General features: G+C 37.4%; 1 protein-coding gene across 2 annotated transcripts in view; it reads right to left on the minus strand.

The window, feature by feature from the left end:
* The window catches only part of nbas (NBAS subunit of NRZ tethering complex), a 189,604-nt gene that overhangs the window by 90,329 nt on the left and 74,919 nt on the right, over positions 1–24,356 (minus strand). The window contains exons 31-38 of one of the 2 annotated variants that reach the window (XM_081379315.1): positions 19,276–19,388; positions 13,419–13,532; positions 10,505–10,618; positions 8,281–8,438; positions 7,062–7,133; positions 3,681–3,851; positions 3,044–3,157; positions 743–866 (exon numbers count right to left, since the gene is read on the minus strand). In XM_081379315.1, coding sequence (XP_081235441.1) covers positions 743–866; positions 3,044–3,157; positions 3,681–3,851; positions 7,062–7,133; positions 8,281–8,438; positions 10,505–10,618; positions 13,419–13,532; positions 19,276–19,388 — 980 coding nt within the window. Of the gene's footprint in view, positions 1–742; positions 867–3,043; positions 3,158–3,680; positions 3,855–7,061; positions 7,134–8,280; positions 8,439–10,504; positions 10,619–13,418; positions 13,533–19,275; positions 19,389–24,356 lie in introns of both variants that reach the window. The other variant, XM_081379314.1, reaches the window with a different exon arrangement.

The following is a 24,356-nucleotide window of genomic DNA, read 5'->3' on the forward strand; positions in this document are numbered from 1 at the left end:
CAGCGGAAAGCATCCCTAATTCATAACCTTTAAGCATTTCACACATAAGAACAGAGATTAGAGAGGACATGCGCGCAATATCTAAACAAGAGCAAAGAACCATGACTGTTTTATAGGAAGTGTATCCAGCATACGGTTTAGCGTGCAGGTCATTAATTTAGCATTATCAGCCTGACGCAAGCACTTTCCTTTCATCTCACGTTCTCCCACACGAAGGTGACTTTATGCCTGTGGTGCGCAACTGAACGACAGTGACACAGGAGGAATTAAAAGAGAGGATAAGAAAGGAAGAGGTAAAGGGAGATTCGCTATTTGCATTCTTCCACCAAAGTTCCTGCACCCGTCCCATCACTCTGCATTGATTTTCTCATTCGCCTCATCCATCTTGAAGCAAAAGGCCTTGATATTTTGACTAGCCGCTATCTCTCTTGTATCGGGACGGTGCGCATTATTTACTGCTGTCTGCTTGCGGTGAGTACACATTAATTAATCAATATGACGCTATTCTTCCAGACATGTAGCCGGCGAGCGGTGATACATCAGAGAGAGACGCTGCTACCTGAGAAGCCGCCCCGGGGGCCAAAGATTACAGCAATCCTAGCAAGGACACTGCGACTAACAAGAGGGTGATGAGAGACGACTGATGGCGGATGCTTAACCGGGACAGGGTGAAGTCACTAGTCAGTCCCCGTGATGAGAGTTGATTTTAGATGTAAATGTTTGTTTGGATAAGGAGCAATACCTTCGGTTGCAGGGAAGAGATTCTGTCCCTCGCTGTTGGTTTCAGCCAGTTTGCCTGTCCGCAGTAAAACCTCTGCAAAGTCTTCCTGAGGAGTGTAGACGTACGAGGAATACACATCCTCAGACTGAAACAGAAATTGAGGAGAGGGGATATTACACTTTTGTTTTTGCTTGCTTATTCTGAAATTGTTTTACAAATCAGTCCCCAAAAAACACACAATACACTACCATTCAAAAGTTAAAGGGGTAGATAACATATTTTAATGTTTCTGAAAAAATAAAAATAATTCTATGCTCAGTAAGGCTGCATTTATTTGATCAAAAATGAATACGTTTTAAAATGTAATGAACTTTCAGCATCATTACTCCAGTCTTCAGTGTCACACAATCCTTCAGAAATCATTCTAATATGCCGATTTGGTGCTCAAGAAACATTTCTTATTATTATGATTGTTAAAAACGATTGTGTTGCTTAATATTTTTGTGGAAACTGTAGATTATTCGATGGATAGAAATTTCAAAAGAACCGCATTTATTTGTTTATTATAATGTACAAGTCTTTACTTTTAGTTTTGATCAATTTAATGCATCATTGCTCAAAAGCATTATTTAAAATCTTACTGACCCCAAATGTTTGAATGGTATATTGTTTTTTCCCTTTAATTAAAGAAAAGCACAAGCACAATACAAGCATCAGCTTGTTAAATGTGCAAATAAACATATAAATCACAATAATGTGTGCATATAAACACCCAAATAAATAAGAAAAAAAGAAAGAAAGAAAATTATGTTTTATCCAGAGCTTGTCTACTTAAAGTAATCTAAAAATGGGCTCCAAGATTTTAAGAAAAGATTGGGTTTCATTCCAACTCCAAATTTAATCTTTTCAAGTAGGAGATGGCAGCTTCCAATTAGTTAGTACAAGTCGTCTAGCCAACAGTGTGCAAAGTGCAATATTATCCATCTCTAAAGCTGTCAGTTTAACATTTTCCAGAAAATCCCCAAATGAAGCTGTCAATGGGTTGGGGTCTATTACTGTGTTAAAAATGTCTGAGAAACAACTAAAATTCCACCCCAAAACCTTAATAACTTAGGAGGACAGGACCAAACGAATGAAACAGAGAGGCCAGCACACCAACACAGAGAGGGCAGGTGGGGTCTAGTTCAGGAAATATCTGGCAGAGTTGTACCCTAGACCAATGAATATGATGCACTACCTTAAATTGAATAAGCCTATGCCTCGAGCTAACTGAAGAAGAACAGTGGTACATAGTAGTTAGGACTCCCAAAGAGATTTCAATGACCTACTAGATGTTTATTATACTATAAGATTATGTTATTTTTGATGGAGATAAAATTGTTTAAAATGATGTATTTGATTTAGCATAAATAAATCCTTTTTATATGTTGTAAGAAAAAGAGACTAAAGCCGGGGACACACTTAACGACCGATTATGAATGTGATTTGATACTTCGGACTGATCATGCCCAAATGCGCAGAGTCAGAGACAGTTGTGTTCAGCCTGTGTTTAAATCTGCTCCAGTTGTTGGAAACAGTCTGTAAGTGTGTTCAGTTCAGTCTTAGACTGTTTCAGCTAGTCATTAAGTGTGTCCCTGGCTTAACTTGCGAATGGACATACCTGAAATGACCACTGTGAAGGAACAAAAATTCTAAAACCTTATTCTAGAAAAATTCTAAAACCAAAATTCAACCATATATCCTGGCCACTTTTCATTATAATGAAGACTGGGGATGTCAAACAACAAAATAACAAAAAAGCCCCATAAAAGTAATTTTTCTTCTTCGAATTCAAAAATTCGTCTTCTGAGGTCATATGGCAACTTCGTGTTTAGAAGAGACCAAAGTCATTTACTGAAACTCTTGACATCCCTTTTATGTTCTTGAGAGAAGTGGTAAAGCTCACCAGCTCTCTAATTTTTGTATGTTTGTCACATAAAGCTATTAAAGTGTTCTTTCAGAAACAAGTCATGTGGACCACTGATACATTACGATACATGTTTAATTTTAGAAATTTCAAAGATTAAGATTCACTGTAATTGCATGGAAAAGATTGATCTGTACATTATTCAATTTCTGCTTTTGTGTCCCACTGAGGAAGGTCAACATGAGTGTGATTAAAAGACAAAATATCCTTAACCTCATACACACTTATCATATTTACATTTTCCTTTAACACATCAGTGACTTTGGAATGATTGAGAGTGAGAGAGCAAATAAAGCTGTAGGAGAAAAACACAGACAGATGCGAAACCAGAAGGAAGGAGATATAGTAAAATTCACCGTATTGACGTATGGATCGTCGAACAGCTCCTCGTAGAAAGGACTGCATCCCTGCCTCTCCAGATCTGTGTTCTGATTGGCCGCACCGGTACGGCTTCTATCCGCGGCTTGTCCCTGAGAGGAGATAAATGCTCATTAAACATTCATAGAATATTCATAAAACATTCACAGATACGCATGCAGGAACCATTAATGTTTCAGCCATGCTCATAAACGTTCGTAAGGCGCCAGACCCTTCTTCTGCCAAGGACGGGGGTGTGTAGTGTGTGTGTGTGTGTGTGTGTGTGTGTGTTTGGGGGGGGGGGGGGGGGGCGTCATCAACCATTTCACAGGAAGGACTCGGGCTTGGGGAACCAGAAACAGGAACTCAAAAAACAAACCGCTTCACAAAGAGACACGCATACGTCGGCCGGGAAGAGGTTCGTTCAGTCATGCCAGGTTTTAATGGCCTAACAAAACCTGCCAAAAAAATGTGCAGGCGAGTCTCACTGTTGAGCTTCATCCAACCTGTTCCTGGCGCTTATGTTTTGAAGAGGAGTGATGCATAATGGAGCAAGGACCGTGGTTACACTTCTGAGAGCGGCCTTTCAGAAAAGGCCTAACAAAACCTTCCAGCCTGAATTTAAATGCGACTTACGTGCAGTGGGCGAAGTAAGCTGAGGGACTCCCTCCACCAATGGGAGTCGCTGACGGTGGTCAGCACGGCTCTGGTGGTCATGGTGGTGTTGGTCAGGACCTCTATGGTGCGGGCTGTGGTTCTGTGCAGCAGGTCTGAGGGGTAAATTGATCCAGGAACAACAGCTCCAGCCTGCTATGGGCAGCCAGGGAAGGTTAAACATGAGCCATACTACAGTGGTTATAGCTACAGAAAATAATACACATTTTTCTTTTGCTTACTCACTAGTGATATTTTCTCTAAAGCTGCTGTGGAAAACAAAAAGTTGAAATGCTTGACAAATAAAAGGGAATTAACTTGACAAATCAGGACCATGATGCTGTGATTATTGCACTATATACCCAAAATAATAAATACCTGGAGTATTTTAAAACATTTTAAAACAAGAACAAGTTCATATCAATGTCATATATTTGTAAATAAATGGTTTTATATTTTATATTCCAATCAAGTGAATATTAAGTAAATATAAAAGTACAGTATCATTTATTATAATATATTATTTCTTTTAAATACATTTTATCATTTAATTTACTTTATATTTAATTTTACTTGATTTCATTTCAAATAATTTTGTTTAATTTAAATTATATATTTTATTTTATTTGCTCAATCAGACCAGGACCATGCATTAAGAAAGTAAATTGTGCCTATGTTGATTTGATGTTGACGTTTTAGGGCTAGAACAGTCCCAAAGTGGATTTCCTGATATTTAATTCATTTTGTTTTTATATAACCAGTCAACAGGCCTACTAATCAGGCTAAGAGATCTGATACACACATTTAACTACAATGATGTGTGTCAGAAGTGGACTTTTAAACATGCCAAATCAACATGGGCATTCAGGACTGTAAATGTTATCATGTTGTAATTAGGTGGCAAATATGCTAATTTACCAAAGGCAAGTGTTAGAAACAAAGAAACTAGAGGAAATCCCAGCAGGAACAGAGATATCCCTTTAAGCCTATAAAACAAACAAGAGCGCTACTATAGTCATCTCATTGCGCTAAAGTCAACATGCATTATAAATGAAGGTACTGTATAGGCACAGGGACGTAAATTGACTTCTGAGCAAGAACGCTCTCCGCCATCAACGGAGCAAAGCACCGCCAGCTCTCTGTAGCAACATGACAAAACATAAAGCGAATGCAGGTGTTTACATGTTACCGGGATGCTAGGTGAACTTTTCAAAAATGTCAAAAACGCAAGAAATGAACACTACTGTAGCTCACATTGCCCTTCTTGATCGTGTGTACACAGCTGAACCACGCATTTGACCTCACCAATACTTCATTCAATTTTAAATGCACATTTAGCTGATAAACAACACACACATTTACACGAATGTATTTTTGTGCACACATGAATCTTTAAACATGCAGTGTTTTTTCTCATGGCGAGGTAAAAACAGTGCTTGCTATGAGTAAAGTAGCTGGGCTCTGAAGCCATATTTACACCACATGAAAAATGCAGAGAGTCTGTCACTGAGGCATTGAACTCATAGTTCAGTCACAGGCTGTGCTTTAAAACCCACTATAATGTAATAATCCAGGGGAAGATTTACCATTTTATAGCCATGAAGTCCAAATTGACACCTTTTACTTTCTTATTTCAGGTTCATGGACTTACTGGGAACTATTATATATATATATATATATATATATATATATATATATATATATATATATATATATATATATATATATATATATATATATATATATATATATATATATATATATCCTTTGAGGTCATGTCAGTAGACAGCCACTGTTATTATTGGCTATATAAAACCATAATTTACAGACGAAGCATCACGAAATCATTTACTTACGAGTTGTGATGCAGCTGCTGTCAGCTCAGATCCAACAATACAGTTGGATGCTTCATCTTTCAACAAAACTAAAGTGTTTTTTTGTGTGTGTTTTTTTGCCACTGTGCCACTTTTACAAAACAAAATGCTCCGAACCAACACATAATCCTCCGATGTGATCCGGGACACTTTTAAAAGAAACCATCCACTTGTTTTCGACACCATTTATAATGGGGAGGACATTGTAAGCTATGAAACTTGCAGGATATTTAAATGGTACAAAGACCTCTTATATGTCAAAAGATCAAGGCAAATTTGAAATTTGATTTCTCATGCCATGAACCCTTTAATGTTTTATTATATATGTTTAAAAATGTATTTGCCACAACATAGGACCAGTTACATTTAACTAGTAAAGGGAAAATGTGTTTAAAATGGTGAAAATAAATGTATTAATGTGTTATACTTTTTTCCAAATAAATTTTAACCTAAAATGTTAATGTTGATAAAGAACAGTCTATGGACACACCAAGGCACCAACTGTTCACATACAGGCTTCTCAGAAAGAGCTAGGGCTGCGCAATTAATTGATTTTCAATTTCGATTTCTATTTTGGCTCCCAACGATCACCAAAATAATACAATCAAGTAAAAACGATTATTTTGCCATGTTCTGTTTTGAAAGAATGCTCTAATTTTGTCTTGTGTTCTGAAAGACACGCACACATCCGCCCCTCCCGATGCCATAAACTCTCTCAGCTTGAATGTTTAAACTGATAAGACTTAAAAAGAAGTGAAAATGATAAACTTTAGTTACGATGCAATGCTGGCCCGATTATGCAAGTGACAATTCCGTCATGTCCCGACTCCTAAACGCGAGAGTGTAGTGACGCTTGCCTTGTCCAACCCATTTTGAGAGACAGAGAGAGAGAAGACGCAGCGCCGCTGAACACTCACACGGTTTGTGAAATTGCGTCTTGGAGAAAGTTTTAAAATGATTGATTTGATTTTATAATCTGAGTGGATTAATTTAGGCTACGCATACAATCTACTTGCTAAAGTGAATCAATGTTTGCGGGGGAATTTCCCACATTATAAGTGGTAGACCTGCAGGAATTATTAAAATACTCATTCAAGAATTATCTGCTATATTATTTATTTTAATAGATCAAAAAGTACAATCAATGTTCAAATTTAGATTTTTTAAGAATTGTTTGAAAGGTGTCTTTTTAATAAATGCAACACGTTCCCAAAGTCATGTGAAATAATCGTGTTACATAATCATGATTTCAATACTGACCAAAATAATCGTGATTATGATTTTTTCCATAATCGAGCAGCCCTAGAAAGAGCAATGCAAAACTGTTGTATAAAAGGTAAACGCACAATACTCAAGGAGCACAATTAGCAAAGATTTATCACTCAAAAAATATTTGCTCTTCAAAATGTCCCACTAAATAAAGACCTTGGCGTGATGTAAGATTGATAATCAATCTTGACGTGATGTATGCAGAAGCGTTGTTCTTTACCTCTGACAGCTCGCTGCCTGTTCTCCGGGCTTGAGAGGGATCAATCTTGTAATTTACAGCGTGGTACAGAACCTAAGACAAGAGAGGAGAGCAAAGCATTGACTTTTTCATTCATGCCCTTCAGCAAATAACCCTTTTTCGCTTCAATTTTCTTTGCTCTTAAATGTTTAATCGTTCTGCCAGTATTATACTTGACACCGCAGTAAAACTTATTTAAATTACTATTCCATTCCTCAACACATTTTCTTTTGAGTGTGTCAATGTGGCGTCTATCTCGGTATACTGTAAATAAATCTACTTTAGGTCTTTCCTGAAAGCAGCCTGAGACCAAAGCAGTCAACACACAGAGAGATAGAGGCAGCATGAACTGGAAAGAGCACTAGGGGGTTAATAGTATGTGTGCCATTTTAAGTCTAGAGTCTGCCCAAGTCTAGTGCGTCCAACACAACATATGCATATAGACAAAAACTATGGAAGAAAACAGCAGGAAACTTGGCAAATGTTTGACAGCAGTGGAGGTCAGGAGTTAGGTTTCTACTTGAAGTATCAGAAATTAATTACTAATTAATTAATTAATTAATTACATGTATTCGCATTGAACCGAAACGGTACGTTGCTCGCGTGCAAATTAATTAAAGTAATGCGGAACTTCTGTTAGATACTGTTAGATGTGTGTGTGTGAGGCGCGGGCGCGATCGAACAGTGGAAACATAAAAACATACTCCGTCATTTTGTTTATACAGGACATCATTCAAACTGCAACGTGTTTAAGTTCCTGTTAATTAAAATTTTAAGGAAAACAAATATATTAATCTGAAATGTAGCAAATTCATTTTAATTCATTCATTTTCAATTCATTCAGGTATTACCAAACATATCTCAAGGTCTTTTTGTCTTTTAATTAATTTAATTAATAAACTAATTATATAAAACTATTGTCAGTGCACTACAAATAAACTGGTTCTATGCCTTTACTTTATTAATAAAACTTATTTAAAAAATACAAGGCTTAAGTAAATTATTTTCCTTTGGTGGTACAGCCTGAGACATGCACAAGCCTTCTGCATTTTTGTTTTTGTTTTGCTTTTCCCTCCATTGTACCGAACTCGTACCGAACCGTGATGTCTGAACCGAGGTATAAACCAAACTGTGACTTCTGTGTACCGTTCCACCCATATATATATATATATATAAACAGTTTAAGTGGACAAAAAGGCACCTGGGTCTGAAGGGAACTGGAAGCCGCTAACAGGTTCTGGATACTGCTGGGAGGACAGTGTGTGAGGGAGAACGCCATGAGCTCCTGACGGGCAGAGAGCTGCGAGTACGTCTCACACTGCCCCAGCTGGGCACACACATCCCAGCCATCACTATAGCCTACAGTGACAGAGGAAAAAATAAAACAAGAAATGTATGCACAGCACGGTCATATACTGTACAGGGGATGTTAACTGCAAAGGAGACAGTTTCAAAAGAGGCACAAAAAAACCTTCACATGAAGAGAGCGCTTAAAAACCACGGTTTTCCAGGGTTGAACACTACTCAAGACTGCCTTTCAAATTCTGATTCAATTAATATATATTTAATTGAATTAGAAATTAAATCCGAAGAGTGAAAACGGAATAAACGTAGCTGTTAAACTAGAACATGAAAGTAAGTCAATTTAAAAAGACACAGACAGCCATTTTCAACATTTTCGGTTTTCTAATAAATTGTCAATAAATGTTGGCTTGGCAAAACCTTAATTGAAAGTTTAAAAAGAATAAATAGATGATTAGATGATAGATGGATAGATACATTAGATGTAGACGGACATGTACGGTAGAAATAGACAGACAGACATATACTTTCAGATACTTTCTTACAACATCTGCCCAGCAACAAAAACACAACAAGACCCACAATCCCCTGCTTCAGCCTCTGCGCTTCGAGTTAGCATAGTTTCAAGAATCTGTAGCAGTTATATTCTTGTTTTTCCATCCATGACTCTTATTGCCTCATGTATTCAGTAAATCTTTTTAATCTCTAGCACTCTTCCTCATTCTCAATGTGACTGAATAATTACACAGTGAAGCCGGAGAGGAGCTAACCCATTTTCCACACCGATGTTAGCGAGGCTGTGAGACTGCTGCCGATAGCAATCAGAGATTAGCACATCTTCTGTTCTCAAGCCTGCATTAATCTACCCCAGCCTGAAGCATCCACACACACACACACACACACACACACACACACACACACACACGCAACACCAGTCTCTTTCCAATATCTGATGGCACATTGACTGAACAGCCCCACACACACGCACATACACATAAAACACCTTTGAGCTCTGACAAGAGATGAATCTGCCTAGAATGATAACGATGGTCCTGCTGATCACACTCAAAACATTTTTCTACTCAAACCTCACTTATGCAAACATCCAAATTCTGCAAGCAGATTCTGATGCAGTGCAACACCCTTGGATGAAACATCTATGAAAAACGAATCTCTATGTCTTTTTCAAGGTTCGTGGATAATAATTTAAAGACCCCCTGTAGTCAATAATTTTATCCCTTAAAACTCATCTTTGATCACCAAAATGACATATTTAAACGTTTTTTTCCACGGAAAAAAAATCATCATGCTTTAAAATAGCTTGAATGTTGCCTCATTAAGTATACGCGGTTCTATGAATATGCAAATTAGCCCCGCCTCCACTCCCTCACACCAGCTCAGAGATCCCCGTCGTTGACGATCACTCGAGAAAATACCCAGCATTGGTGTTGACTTATGAATTTGTACATGGTTTGTCTAAAAGCATATTAAAAACACCACATACTGTAGACATACAAACAACATTAAAAGCTTTTCACCACAGGGAGCCTTATTGGACCAAACCAGCAAATATTTTCCATTATTATTTTTTTCATGTTTTTTAAGCTTTCGTCAATTTCAATGACTTTTCTAAATCTGTAGACCATACTTTTAAACTTCCCTGATATTGCCAGATTCTTTAATAACATGGGAACCTTGCAGACTCTATTTCTAAATATATTTCATTTTAATTATATTGGTGGAAATGTGAATCCATACAATCAGATATAAATCTATCAGGGTAAACATCAACAAATATCATTTACACATAAAAATAAATCATGATATCATATGGATAATGACATTTCATGGTAATAAAATCTTTTTTGTCTGGCCAGAAAAGCATTACAGTTATTATGCAAGAACTATGGCAAACGGGAGGTGAAGTAGGTCAAATAGGCCTAAAGAAAAAAATATTACCGTACAATTTCATCCTCGCATGATTTGAAAGGAGTTTTCTTTTAAAGCTTGAAGATTTTAAAGAAAAAAGTCTGATCCCTGAAAATCTGCAGTGCATTTCTGATTTGGAATGAAAACAAAGTAGAAAGTGGTGTGAGATTTGAAGTCAAGCTGTGCCGGCTTACCTGCAGCCATCAGATCCTGGCAGTGGATGTAGGAGGCCTTGAAATCCTGACAGTGCAGAGCCTGTTCTGCCAACAGCGTGAGCACCTGACCCTTCCTCCTGGCCTCATCATCACCTGAATCATTACACAAGCATGAGATTCTGGAACATTGCATCAGCAGCACGTTTTATTAAAGAACTCGTCACTCACTTCAAAGTTTCAAGTTTTTCATAAAAGATAGGCTACTACTCAAGTGTTCAGTCTGAAGTGCAATAAATTAATTTCCTTTCAGAGGTTTTTCTTCGAAATTCCTGGATGTTGTACAAATATCACAATCACATCTCAGAGAATGCCCTCTTACACCGCTCTGATCTCAGTCCAAAATAAGAAAATAAAGACGACCAAGAAGCCTGATGAAAACAGTGATAGGGGTTGTCTTTTTCATTAAAGTGTGTCGAGCATCAAAGCCCAGACAGGCAATAATACGAGCGGAGGCAGGAAAGTGAGTGTGAGCATGTGTGTGAGCGCCTGCGATTGCATGGATATGATTATTCGGCAGTAAAATCGAAAGGGTCGATACTACGGGGAAGTGCCATATTTCAGTCATATCCAAACTGATTTATACGTGACACTCAAGTCTTGATATATCAGGAGCATTTATTGCTGCCTGTTTATCCTCATTGCACCTTTCTCTTATGCCAGAAAAGGCACAGGCGCAGGTGTGCTGACACACGCGCACAAACAAAACAGCCCTACGGGCATTAGTCGAGGGTAAGCCAAGGTGAATACATCAAACACCCAGTCACTTCATAGAGAGTTAATCAATTCCACTATATATGGCAAGAAGAGCTTCTGACATCCTGCATACTGATCTGTCTGGCATGCTCAGAAGAGTCAGAGCTTTGGATTCACCTCAATTACCCCCTGCAGCTGACACACGCACTGAACGCTTCACCTAGGAGAAGACAACTGACACTCACAAAACAAGTTTGGGGTGAACGTTTAACTGACGACACTTCCAACAAATGGGGGCACTCTGATGTCCCTTGACTTATTTTTTTGAGGTGCCAATTCCATGGTTTTTGATGACATTTTTGAAGGCTAGCACAAAATAAAGCCATCGTGCTAACATTAAAACATTAAAAAACAAATATACTGCACGTATAACCTATTAAACTGCTGATTTTGGGCTACATCACCTCGGAGTTATTCAACAATTAAATCGTGCAACAATGTCGTAATTTTGACAATCTGTTGATTCGATCGTTAACCTATTGTAATATGTAAAATGTATTTGTTACCTCAATTAAACACTGCTTACAATTGTGACATGTAAAAACTAACACCATTTCATTGAAAGTAAATAATCTCACATTTCTCAATTTTCACAAAACTGTTTCAAGTGAAACTCTAAACTCTACCATATAAATAAATAAACTCCACTCTTCCACCAAGGCACTTGCAATGGTTACAGTGGACATATGTTTACACATGGTTTGGCACTGAAAGGATGATAAGCTGTCCTTCCTGTCTCCCTGTAGGACTGTCATAGGCATCTTACATTTTAGACATTGCAGTTTATCAATGTCTATATGCAATCCTCATGCCTTTCTGCAGCAGGACTATGGCATGTTTACCAGGGTAATGATCAGGGAGCCTGGGTATCTTTCTCCTGGTGTTTTTCAGAGTCAGTAGAAAGGTCTCTTTAGTTTACAAAGTTGTTGGAACTGTGATCTTAATTGTCTACTGCCTGTAAACTGTTAGTGTCGAAAGGACTGTTCAAGAGGTGCATGTGCAATGATTGTTTAGGGTTCATTAAAAAAGTATGTTAAAAATGTTTTTCTAAAAGGTTTGGTAATGGGTTGGGTTGATGATCAATAAGCCAGGTTAAGGTTAACCAGCTCTTTTCACTGAGGTAAAGGAGTGACTAGTATCACTGACTATTTGTTGAAAAAGAAATGAAATGACTGTTGAACTTTAAAAGCTCCAGGACCTATTTTGTACCCTATTTGTGAAAATGGCTGATTTATACCAGGGCTGCATTTTGCACCCATTTATCCTATCAGTGAGACTCAATTTTGCAAGGTCGTACTTGCACAACAGCAAAATTACCCCACTGTCTTTTATTACGCACTGCCATTCCCTGTGTATGAAACACAGAAAGCCAAACATTCCAAATGTGGAACAAAACAGCACAGACCAATTATCTGCAGCGGACAGCACAGCGCGCTGAAAACATGGGGCCGTGTACAAATATAAATTGGATATATTTTCAATCTACACATCACCCTTACAAAAATGCACAATGGATTTACTTCATAAAGAATAAAAGAGAGAGAGAGAGAGAAAGCTAACAAGACTGATCTTATACAATCACTTGACTTGAATTCATGCTGATTCATGGAACCAGCTGATTGTTGATTCATGAAGTCACATCTCTGATGTGCATCTTTTTGGGCTGTCCGTTGCAATATTCATCTCCAATCCCTGAGCAAAGCATACTTCAAAGAAATGCCTACTTATTCATTCAATCCCTCACTCATGCGTATTCATCTATTTATTCACCTGTAGTCAGGACGCTGCTGATTCAGCAGATACAGATTAAACGCACTCTCTAAAGCTTACAGATTAGCGCTGTTTAATCTATTAGAAATAGTCACTGAAGTGTACGACTGTCACGTCATGTTGGAATGACATCAAAATACTTAGAACTTTCAGGGATTGCATTGACTAACAACTAAAAGGAAGCCTTGGCTGAAGTGAGGCAAAGAACTGATGTGGGTAATTTTTATCGTATCTGCTGTGGCAGGCTGTCTGTGACAGCGCTGATGAATCTTCGTAGCTGGAAATACTTCAGTTCAAGCGTTTTTCTGCAACGGACATACATAAATGGACCGTTAGCCTGATGCTGAGGGAAGTTTTCATTGGGTTTTACCTGCAACGCGCAGCAGTCTGGCCAGGCTGAGCAGGAGAGTGGACTGTCTGTACGCAGTAGGGCACTGAGAGATGCACTCCTTTATCAATGATAGACGATCTGTCTGCAGACGCACTGCAGAGAGAAAGAGGAAATGAGAGAGCGGGACAAAACAAAGACCAAAGTTAAGACCTAGCAGAAATCCAGTAGCCTTTGCAGTAATATATATATACACACACCGGCTAGAATAGCCAAAACGTGCAGTATACAATCAATGTTTCATACAAGCCCACTAATCTGGCATAATTTGCCACATGACCATACATTTACACAAAAATACATAGATAGGTAAAGATTCTTCACTTTTAATCATCAGATTTTAGCAGTAACATTGGTTAAAATTTGCCACATGACCTTGCATTTACACAAAAACACATTGGGTCTCATTCATGAAACATTCATAAATATACGAGTAAATATGTGAGTGGTTTGAGCGTAAAGAGACCTTCCCGAAAACTCTTCTCCTGATTCACAAATACTTCGTAAACGTCAGATGTGATAGTGAAATGTGTGTGTGTGTTAATGAATTCCAATCAGTCGTAAATGGGACGTGCGTGCACGCTCATTCTCAATTACCATAAATCCCGCCCATTAAATCCGACTGACAACTATATATGGGCATCATATTATGACACCAAACGAAGGATTTCAACATGTCTTCTCAAAAGCGAATGAAAAAGAGAAATTTCTCAGATGCAGAAATTGAAGTTCAGAATCAGAAGTTCATTCAAAACGCCACATTTTATTTTCAAGCGTACATAGTGGCGTATCAGGTCCTAAAAAAAAGGAAGCTTGGCAGCGTATTACAGATGCAGTTAATGGAGTTTCATCTGTTAATCGAACAGTCCCAGAAGTGAAAAGAGTCCCAGCCCTATTGGAAGCAATTCATTATTTGATTAAAGTGTTCCGTTTGCAGATACTATTACTGGCTCTCATAATAAAAGTAAAAAAGAAAAACCATATGTAATTACTATATCTAATATTTTTTCAAAATGCTGTGTAAATATGTACCCGATTAAGGTGAATTAAAACGCAGCCTTATTAATGAGCAAAACGTTCGGATGTTAAACGCACTATTTACGCGTGGCTGGGAGCAGGTGTAGATTTCTTTCGTACCAACTAACATTTGGAAAATACGAACATTTTAATGAATCCGAAAATTTACACCAGAACCACTACACAAAAATTCGTTCTGCTCGTGTTTCATGAATGAGACCCACTGATAGTTGGAGATTATTCACTTTAAATCATCAGATTTAACATTAGCATTGGTTTTACTAGATTTCTCTAAACTAAGAGAACATCCTTTGTAATCTCTGTAGAATATCAGACAAACTGTGCATTATTTGTCACATGACTATATATTTAGACAGAACCCATTACATACAGCTGCCTGTGAAGGAACACACATGAAAAGAGATATGCTGTTTAATGTAAAAAAAAAAATAAATAAAAAAAATTTAAACCATATACTTTAAAGATCAGCCATTAATTATTAAATTAAACAATTTTTCCCCACAAAATGATTTGTGAGGTAAAGTGTGCCAGACACTTTATGCTAAGTTGTCATCCTAATAAAATCATCCTAATCTACATCTCTTTCCCTCTTCCCCCATTACTTCTCTCTCATGCTAAGATCACCAAAATTCACCCAAGAATCTATATGGTTTAATGTAAAGTTTTTAAGAGTTTAGAGATAACTTGCACACAAAGGAGGGTGGGTCTTATAGACAAATGGCCTCCTGCTCTCAAAAGGTGTAAACTCTGAATGCAAATTCCCATTGTTAGCAAATGTTTCCATGTGAAAGGAGTTTCTGTCTTGGTCTGGGTATATAATGAATTGCAACAAGTGGCTCGGGGCGATTTGAAGCTCAAATTAGCCCGTGATGCTGAGAGTGGCCGAGACTCTCAGCATCATGCATTTTCTGATGTCAGGTTCGCACCTTTTCTCTTTATTCCAGAGCATTTGATGTTTTGTATTTATTATCTTTGAACTGATTATGTAATTGGCATGATACATTTACCTGACATAATAAATAGTTACATTTGATTTTATTCTGACTGACTCTGAAATTGTTTTCCCCAAGTAGATTAGACGGACTCGTACGCTCCCGCAAGTTCTGCGTCAGATTAGTGACGACTAATATTTGGCACCAATTCAAGTGTGCGTGTTTTGCAAAGACAAGAAGTGAACTTCCATTTAGGGCAGCAAATGCTCCTTGACCAACCTAAATCTGAGTGTGTCTTACCTCTGATTTAATTTAATGTTACTTTAGATAAGTGTACGTGGGAAATCACAGTATGGCCAATCCAAAGCTATTATAAGAGAAGTAATGTTGGTCAGCTTATATCTGTAATAGTGGCCATACCTCTACTGAAGTAAACGTTACTTTAATTTCAAGTGTATGCAATCACGGGGGCTATACCAAAGTATCTTTGATTGTGTAAGCATGAATGTGACCGATCTCAGGTATATAGCAATTACCTCTAGTGACCAATTAAACAAGGTGTGAGGACCTCTGAGCGACATAGCTTCCTAATATGAATGGATAAAATATATATAAAGAGTTAAAAAGAATAATCAAACATTCGCTCACTTTTAATGATGCTCAGATATCATTAAAACCCTTTTCATTTATGGAGTCAGATGAAATAACGTGGTAATACATATGAGAAAATGTATTTCATTTAATCTTGTTGTGTTGCGCAAAAGGAAAGACAGTAATGCGCAAAAACCTTCACCCATATTATTGGAGACCGCCATTTGAACCGATAAACAGGCTTACACCTACTGTACAAATGTTGAAAGATTGATTGCAAACTAAAAAAGTTCTTAAAATACTAATATGAATATTAAAATATTCTTTTTAAATATTCCATTTTAAATATTGAATAAAATTGTTTTTCTAACAGGTTTATGAAAATGTGGACAACATGCAACAAATTAAATCTTGTAAATGGCTATGATACAGTTTTCTTTGCTGTTCTCATTTATCTTCATATTTTTACTTGAAATGTAAATCCTTAATGTGGGGCAAGTTGTATCTCTGGACCACTTTTCTTTTTTCTTTTTTTTTGAGAAATGGATACTTTCACCTAATTTCAGTTGATTGCACACACCTAAAAATCTAATTCCTCCTTGCACAGAGGACAAAGTAGTTCAAAAGTGGCACAGCTTACCCCACTCTCCCCATACCATAATGCAACTCACTTGAATTGACTTTCCCATTTCCATGGCCCGTCATTCACACTGCTACACACACACACACACACACACACACACACACACACACACACACACACACACAAACACACACACACACACACACACACACACACACACACACACACACACACTATTAAAAAACCCAAACAGTATACAGTATGAACTGTGCAGTATACATCAGCTAGCATTTATTTAGATCACAGCAAAGATCTTAACTAAAAAAAGGTTTAGGAAAAAAACAAAAAACACGGAATTCACCGCACGCACTCTCCACACTTCCTGTCATAACAAGCAAGTAGTTGTGATGTGTGGTAATTGGATGGACACAAAGCAGGGCTCTGCTGTCTGACTGAGCACAGTTTAAAATATTGAGCTGGAAGTGGACTGTGCTGGAGGTCACGCTGATCTGCACCAGGCAGGGGGCCGAGCCGGGCCACGAGTTACAGGCCTGTGGGGGGCAGACAGCTCCATCTTTAGAGGAGACACCACTGGGGACCAGCCAGCCATCAGCAGCACCTGCCAAACCCATTAACCTGCTTCCGAAAACAGCCGTGCTTCTGAGCGTCCAGCAATAAGAGCTTTTTTGTTTGCTTAAATGTGAACCTAATTGATTACAGTTCAGCTTTTGCTTCTTTATCTTTCACTCTTTTACTTGTAAAGAAGAAAAACGAAAATTTAAATGAATGGAGAAGATGGGTAATAAGCAGATAAATGAAGGTGTAAGTCAAGCTTTGAGGCAGGCAACAGTTCCCTGTTGGATGTATCACTTCTCCTGCTAGGAAAAAGACTGGCGCGCACAGACAGCCGCGGGGTCACTCGGGTCAGGAAGGGCGAATGAGCTCAAGGAGAGTTTCCACTTTATGTATTCAGACTTCCTTTATAAGTTTAGGAAGGAGAGATGAGCTGTTCCTAGCCTTGCCTCGACTAGATAAAAGAGTTTCCACACTTCTTCAAAAGGACACTGGGAGAAGCACACATGGGGCTAAAGAGGCCTTCCTCTTTTTAGAAATATGAGTACTTTTACTTCACTTTTCACATGTGTTGTATTATCAATGATACTTTGAATTTGTCTCTACCATCTCACAAATGTGCTTCACTGCACACAACAGATTAAAATTAGATGATTGTCTGCTTTAGATCTCCAGAACATTAACATTGGTTTTTACCAGATTTCTCTTTTGTAACCTCTACAGAGTATCTGGTAGAAAACTGAAAATGAATGAAGAAAAGCTCTTGATAACAGATGAGTGTGTCCGTTATATCAAGAGCGTGGGTCTTGATGAATTAAGGGCCGTCGATACAGGACATGTTCTTGTGTAAAAACAGCTAGACGGAGCCCAAAGGAATGGATAATAAGAAGTTTTTCAAGGCTGCTACCAAAAGTCATGGTGCAACGGCCAAATATGTTCATTTTGTGTAAATAGACCAACAATATAAAAGTCATTTCCGACTGGAACAGATCTTTAACACACATCTTTTCAGTTTTTATAGCATGACCGATACGGAAGAATGGAGGAAAAAAAGGTGAGGTTTTGACTAGTGCTGGATAATATAACAAACTTGAATGCTTCATCGCTCAAAAATGTTGACCCAAGTGGCATTCTTGACTGAATTTAGAACAGAACTGCTTTAAGTTCACTGTAAACCATGGCTTAACAGGGCTTATTGCTTTTATGAAACGGTTAGTCCATAAAAATATTTATTTTAAGTGCCGCAGGTTCAAGTTAGAATAATACAATAATTTGCAACAGCTCCGATCATGGCTCAAACCCATGACCGGAACTATAAGTTTTTATAAATTGGTGTTAATTGCTATGAATTGTTATATTACTGCATAAACAAATTATTAAATATCACTCTCCCTAATGCTAATCTAATGAAAAATAGATTAGAAAAGTATGAAGGCAATAAAGATTTTTAATCGGCATGACAACAATGGCTGATCAAAATTGCTTCTTTTTTTCTTTGGCCACTTTAGTGTAAATACAAATTTTTTTTTGTTTTTTTAAAAGAAGTCTTTTACGCTAACAAAGGCTGCATTTATTTGATCAAAAAAAAAAAAAAAAATACAGTAAAAACAGCAAGAGAGTGAAATAACTATTTTCAATTTCTATTTTCCAACTATTTATTCCTGGGATGGCAAAGCTGAATTTTCAACCGCCGTTACTCCAGTCTTCAGCGTCACATGATCCTTCAGATTATAATATGCTGATTTGGAAGAAACTTTTGTAACATTATATACTGTATGTATTTACTGTCACTTTTGATCAATTAATGCATCCTTTCTAAAACAAAATTAATTTCTTAAAAAAAAATCTTACCGACCAGAAATCTTTAAACTTTAGTGCATTTCAAATACGATCTCTAGTGTGAAAAACAGATATTTTCTGCTATATTTCGACCATTTATTTTTATCTGTTTTTAAAAAAAAAAGATTTTTCCTCACATCCAACAGAAAAAGAAAACAGAGAAATAAATAAACAGGAACATCAAGGGCATATTTTCCAATGGTCGATTTGAACACCAATCTCCTGAAGGAAATGGAAGGAGAACATACTTTCGAATAGTAGTAATAGGTTAGTGCTGATTTACCTTGTAAGGGAAGAACTTTCACGCCAAACTGCTCCAGACGCGAGAGGGCGCTGATAAGATCCAATTCCTCTTGGATGAGAGAAGGACAATCCGTGATCAACAGCAGACACGACCTGTTGGACACAAACCAATTATTACACAAAATATAATAATTAATGGATAGTTCACCCAAAACTTCTTCACTTTTCTGAAAAAAGAAGAAAAAAAAAAGAAAAGAAAAACAACACTCCTTATGTGCCCCACAGAAAAAAGAAACTCATATTGGTCTGGAACAACATGAGGGTGAGTAAATGATTGCAGAATTTCCTTCTTTTTCATTGAACTGTTCCTTTAAAGCGAATCAGAGTTTTGGTTATTCTTATTCCTTAATTACAGACTGAGACTCTAACATCAAGTCGCTTTCATACTGTTATCAGAGGCTTGCAGAGGCCCGCGTCTGCTTCACATCTGTGCTGCTATAAATGTGCTCCATAGGACAACAGGGACAGACCAAAAAACAAATAAAAGCACAGATCCCAGGCCAGCTCTGCTGTCATTTTCAGAATATAGTTTGGCCGAGACAGCTGGACCTAGGGAAGCTAGCAGTGCACTTCTGAGCCGAGCCAAGCCAACAGCAACAGAGAAAGCAGAGCAGAAGTAATAATTCAATTTAAGAACTTGAGGAGAAAAAAACAAAAAAAAAACTCAACATGAACAAATGCAGCAGTATTTTTCGAGTAGTTTCCTCAACAATCTGTGAGTTTTACATGGTAGTTATTTTCAGTGACACCGCAATCGGACCCAGAAGACTGTTTCCAGCTCCGCTTTGCATAAGATTTACTGTGGGTCGTACAACTACAGGCCAACAGGAAAAAAAAATAGTTTAAGGAGCTTACGCAGCAGTTTCCTATGAATACAGTACACAGCATATTAATCATAGTTGTGTGGCTTAGTGATCTGGGGTAGGCAACCACAAGGTTGTAGTGTAAAACTATCACCAGTGACCTTGAGTGTACCGTGTCTGTAATAAGTATAAATGTAATACTTTATTTTACAGTGTCCTTGTTACATGTTACATGTACTCACCATAGTAATAACAGTAAATTATGCATAATTACATGCAACTAACCCTCAACCAAATCCTACCCTAACCCTATAGTAAGTACATGTAGTTTATTAATATTACTCAGTACTTAAATATATAATTACACTGTAACAATGACACCTTAAAATAAAGTGTAAACCTTTATTTTAAGGTGTCTTTGTTAAACTGTAATTATACATTTAAGCACAGAGTAATATTAAGTAACTGCATGTACTTACTATGGGGTTAGGATTAGGTTTTGGTTTGGTTTAGGGTTAGTTGCATGTAATAATGCATAATTTATAGTAACTACATGTAACATATGTAACAATGACACTGTAAAATAAAGTGTTACCGAAGCTTTGTTTGAAAGTGTCTGCTAAATGACTGCATACTTAATAATCAAACATCATTTCCCCTGGGCAAAATTTACATTTGGACATTCAAACATTTGGAGGCCAAAGATCCAATTAATATCTTTGTATTGCAATACAAAATATATACCTAGTGGCATTGAATAATGATCTTTTAAACGAAAAAAACAAACAAAAAAACAACAGCAACATATTTTTGTAAAGAATTTAATGATTTTTAACAAACTAGACTCAAGATAATTTAAGTGGATACCTGAAATCAATTCTCCTTGCGTAATGCTCATCACATTCCCAAGGATGTAAGAGAAAGCACATATAAACAGTCTGTTTACAACAAAAGAGAAGCTCTAAGGTCTCCCTATGGGTTTCCTTCAAAATAAAAGCTTAATGGTTAGGAAATTAGGAAAACCATAAATATTAGTATTGTAACTTTTAGTGGAGCGGCTAAGTGCTTATGTTTGGCAGAATCGTTCAGTTTATGATACAAGCGTGAAAATTGGCATGAGAAGTCTCCATGGGTCACTTGACAAGAAAATTGTCCGAGCCACTTGAAATTTCAAGATGGCGGCCATTTTTCAAGATGGCCGACACCTTAGTGGAGCAGTTAAGTGATATAGTGGTTTATTTGGTGATACAAGCATGAAAATTGGCATGAGCAGTCTCTGTGGGTCACTTGACAATAAGCCACCTACAGCTACTTGAAATTTCAAGATGGCGGCCATTTTTCACGATGGCCACCACCTGAAGGCTACGCGTTCAACTGCATGGTAAGCAGCCTATAAAAGCAGCCTATACTTTGGGCTTAAAGCAGTCTTTACACTGAAGGTGATCAGAAGGTATCCGGATCATCATTACAGCTGGAAGACCAGGAGTCAACCAAAAGGCTTGAGGAACTAGGCAAATCATCACCAATTCACCACATTTCAATCCCACCAGATTTCTGAAGCACGGACGGATGAAAACCCTCATGTTCCTTTACCACATCGCTCTACTTACTTTCCACTGAACACTTTAAAAACACTCTTTCAAACGTGTCAGAGCAGCCCAAACGGTTTCAAGTGGTTTCCAAGACAACTGCTTTACTATTAAAATGTACCAACAGCACCAGCTATCTCCAAAATCCCTATAAAACCCATTCAACAAGAAACGACCGCTCTAAACACTCTCCGCACAGCCCTCTGCGTCCTGGGGCTAAAAAGGTCTTTGTAATGAAGGCCTCTGATTAGCCCCAGTAAGCTAAAAATTACAAGTGTTTTTTCTTGGTTTTGTTTGCCAGGAAGTGTCTGTATGTGACGACTTAAGTACTCGCTCTCTCAGGATTACACACAGGAATCTTGTCTTCAAGGCCAAGACACAGCACTTCGCACTGACATTTGAAAAACATCTCTTTGGAATTGAACGAGGGGATATTCAGCAAAGCTAATAACCCAGAAAGGTGGAGATTTTAGATTTTCATGAATGTATTTTAGGTAATCAAGGTCATTTGTAAAAAAAAAAAAAAAAAAAATTCACACCTAATCTAAAAGTAGTTTTGCAAATGTAGAAAATATGAACATTTGTGGAAGAAACAAACCTCCTTACGTTCTATTATTTCTTTCGAGATCCAACAGAAATTGAGTTTTTAATAAGGCAAAAATCTGATTTTTCTTTTCTTTTTTAGTCAGTTTAGTACTGATTTATGAGTTAGAGGATTATGTTTTGATTATTTCATTTATGTGATTGCCGCTCAATTCCCTTCTTCTTTTCCCCTGCCCGAGTACCTTTTTGTTCTTTTATTCCCTGCATGATTGTAAGTTGGTTTGGTTTATGGGTTCTTCCCACTATATTTTTGTAAATAAACACGTCTTGATTGCCTTTAGAGTTGTGGTCTTCTTTGCCTGCATTTACATTGGTACAGAGTCAAACTCCGACAGTTAATGTTATTCCCAATACCCCTTTGATAATCGCAGAGTACGTAACACTTTTGCTTGGAAAAGTAATAATGAAAAAATAATGGAATCAGTAAACAGAATCTCAAACGTACTTGCTTGATGCATAAGTACCAATGAGGTCTGTTCTTGTGCGTCAAGCAAGTACGGTTGACCATATTTGATGTGCTCCATGTATATGCGCTGGATCAATGTTTATATATAAATATAAGTCTGAATTAAATCTGTTCATCATATCAAGCGACCATGTCTCTTCAGAAGACCTGGTTTTAACTGCACAATTTTTATATTGAATTATTTTACGATGTCTTTATGAACTTTTTGAAGCGTCACAGTTGTGGAATGGACTTTCAATGGAGGGACGGAAATCTCTCAGGTTTCTTCTTCTAAAAATATCTTCATTTTTGTTTCTAAGATGAAGAAGATGACTGAAAGTGCTATTGGTTTGGAACGAAATGAGGGTGTGTAAGTGATGACAGAATGTTCCTTTTTAGGGTTAACTTTCACTTTGAATAGTCTTAGCAAGGACTTAGCAAAGCACTGAAAATCTTTCTGAACTACTGACTCCAAAACAGGAAGACTACTGTTTCTTTCAATAAATAGAGAAATCAGTCAGTCAATCGGTCACTTTCCAGTCCTAGTTTCACCCAGAGTCCCTCACTGACACATTCTCCCTCCATTTTGTTTTCAATCTTTCAGTCTCTCTCAGTGGAGGCGAAAGTCCTAGAATTTAAACATTAAGCTCATAATTACTGTCCATCTAAGTTTCCAGTCTGTCAGTGGCATCTGAGCGTGAGAGAATGACAGTGATGCGAGACGCGTGCGAATTGCATATGGAGTGGCGGTCCGTCCAGCCCACAAACAGACGACGGCCTAATTACTGACCCACTTTGCAACACGGCCCATCGCTCAGGGGCCGCAGTCTGTCACCCTTAGCGCTCCAGCCCAAGACAACAAAAATAGACAGACAGACAGAGACTGGAAACACATTAACCTAGAGCTCCAGGGCGGAAGTGAGCGACCGACTGTCTGTCTCTGATGGAGTCCATCTCTCATTATGGCAGCTAATTACACCAATAATAGCCGTTGTGAAGAGCTGGACTCATAAGAAAGGCAGGAGACCAGAGTGACGTTGGAAGGTTTGATTCCTGCGGGGTTTCTTCCTCTTTCATCATAAACTCCTTACAAAACTGCAGTGGCGTTTGACGAGACAAGGAAGTTTCAGGCTATTTTCACACATTTCAGATTTTTTATTTTTTATTATTTTATTTGGGGGGAATTCATAGCATTTTTTTCAGCATTTTATTTCAGCTTTATGATTAAAGACCAAAAAAATAACTAGGCCTATACTATTCTGCTATTTCTGAGTAATTTGTCCAAAAATTTTTTTATGAAAAATGAATAAATGTCTAACTTTTTATTAATTTGTTTTGGGATATTGTAAGATCCATTTTTGTATAATTAAAATGAGTTATTTTTATACAATACAATAATACCTTAATTAATATTATATAAAATTAATAATAATAATAATAATATTAACAACAACTATATATATATATATATAAAAAAAAAGAGTTGCACTGCTTTACATGAGAAATATGGGTAATACTTTATTTTACAGTGTCCTTGTTACATATGTTACATGTACTTACCATAGTAAGAACAGTAAATTATGCATAATTACATGCAACTAACCCTAAACCAAATCCTAAT

This window comes from Scardinius erythrophthalmus (genome assembly GCF_964197995.2).
Source record: "Scardinius erythrophthalmus genome assembly, chromosome: 11".
In the NCBI taxonomy this organism is placed as follows: domain Eukaryota; kingdom Metazoa; phylum Chordata; class Actinopteri; order Cypriniformes; family Leuciscidae; genus Scardinius; species Scardinius erythrophthalmus.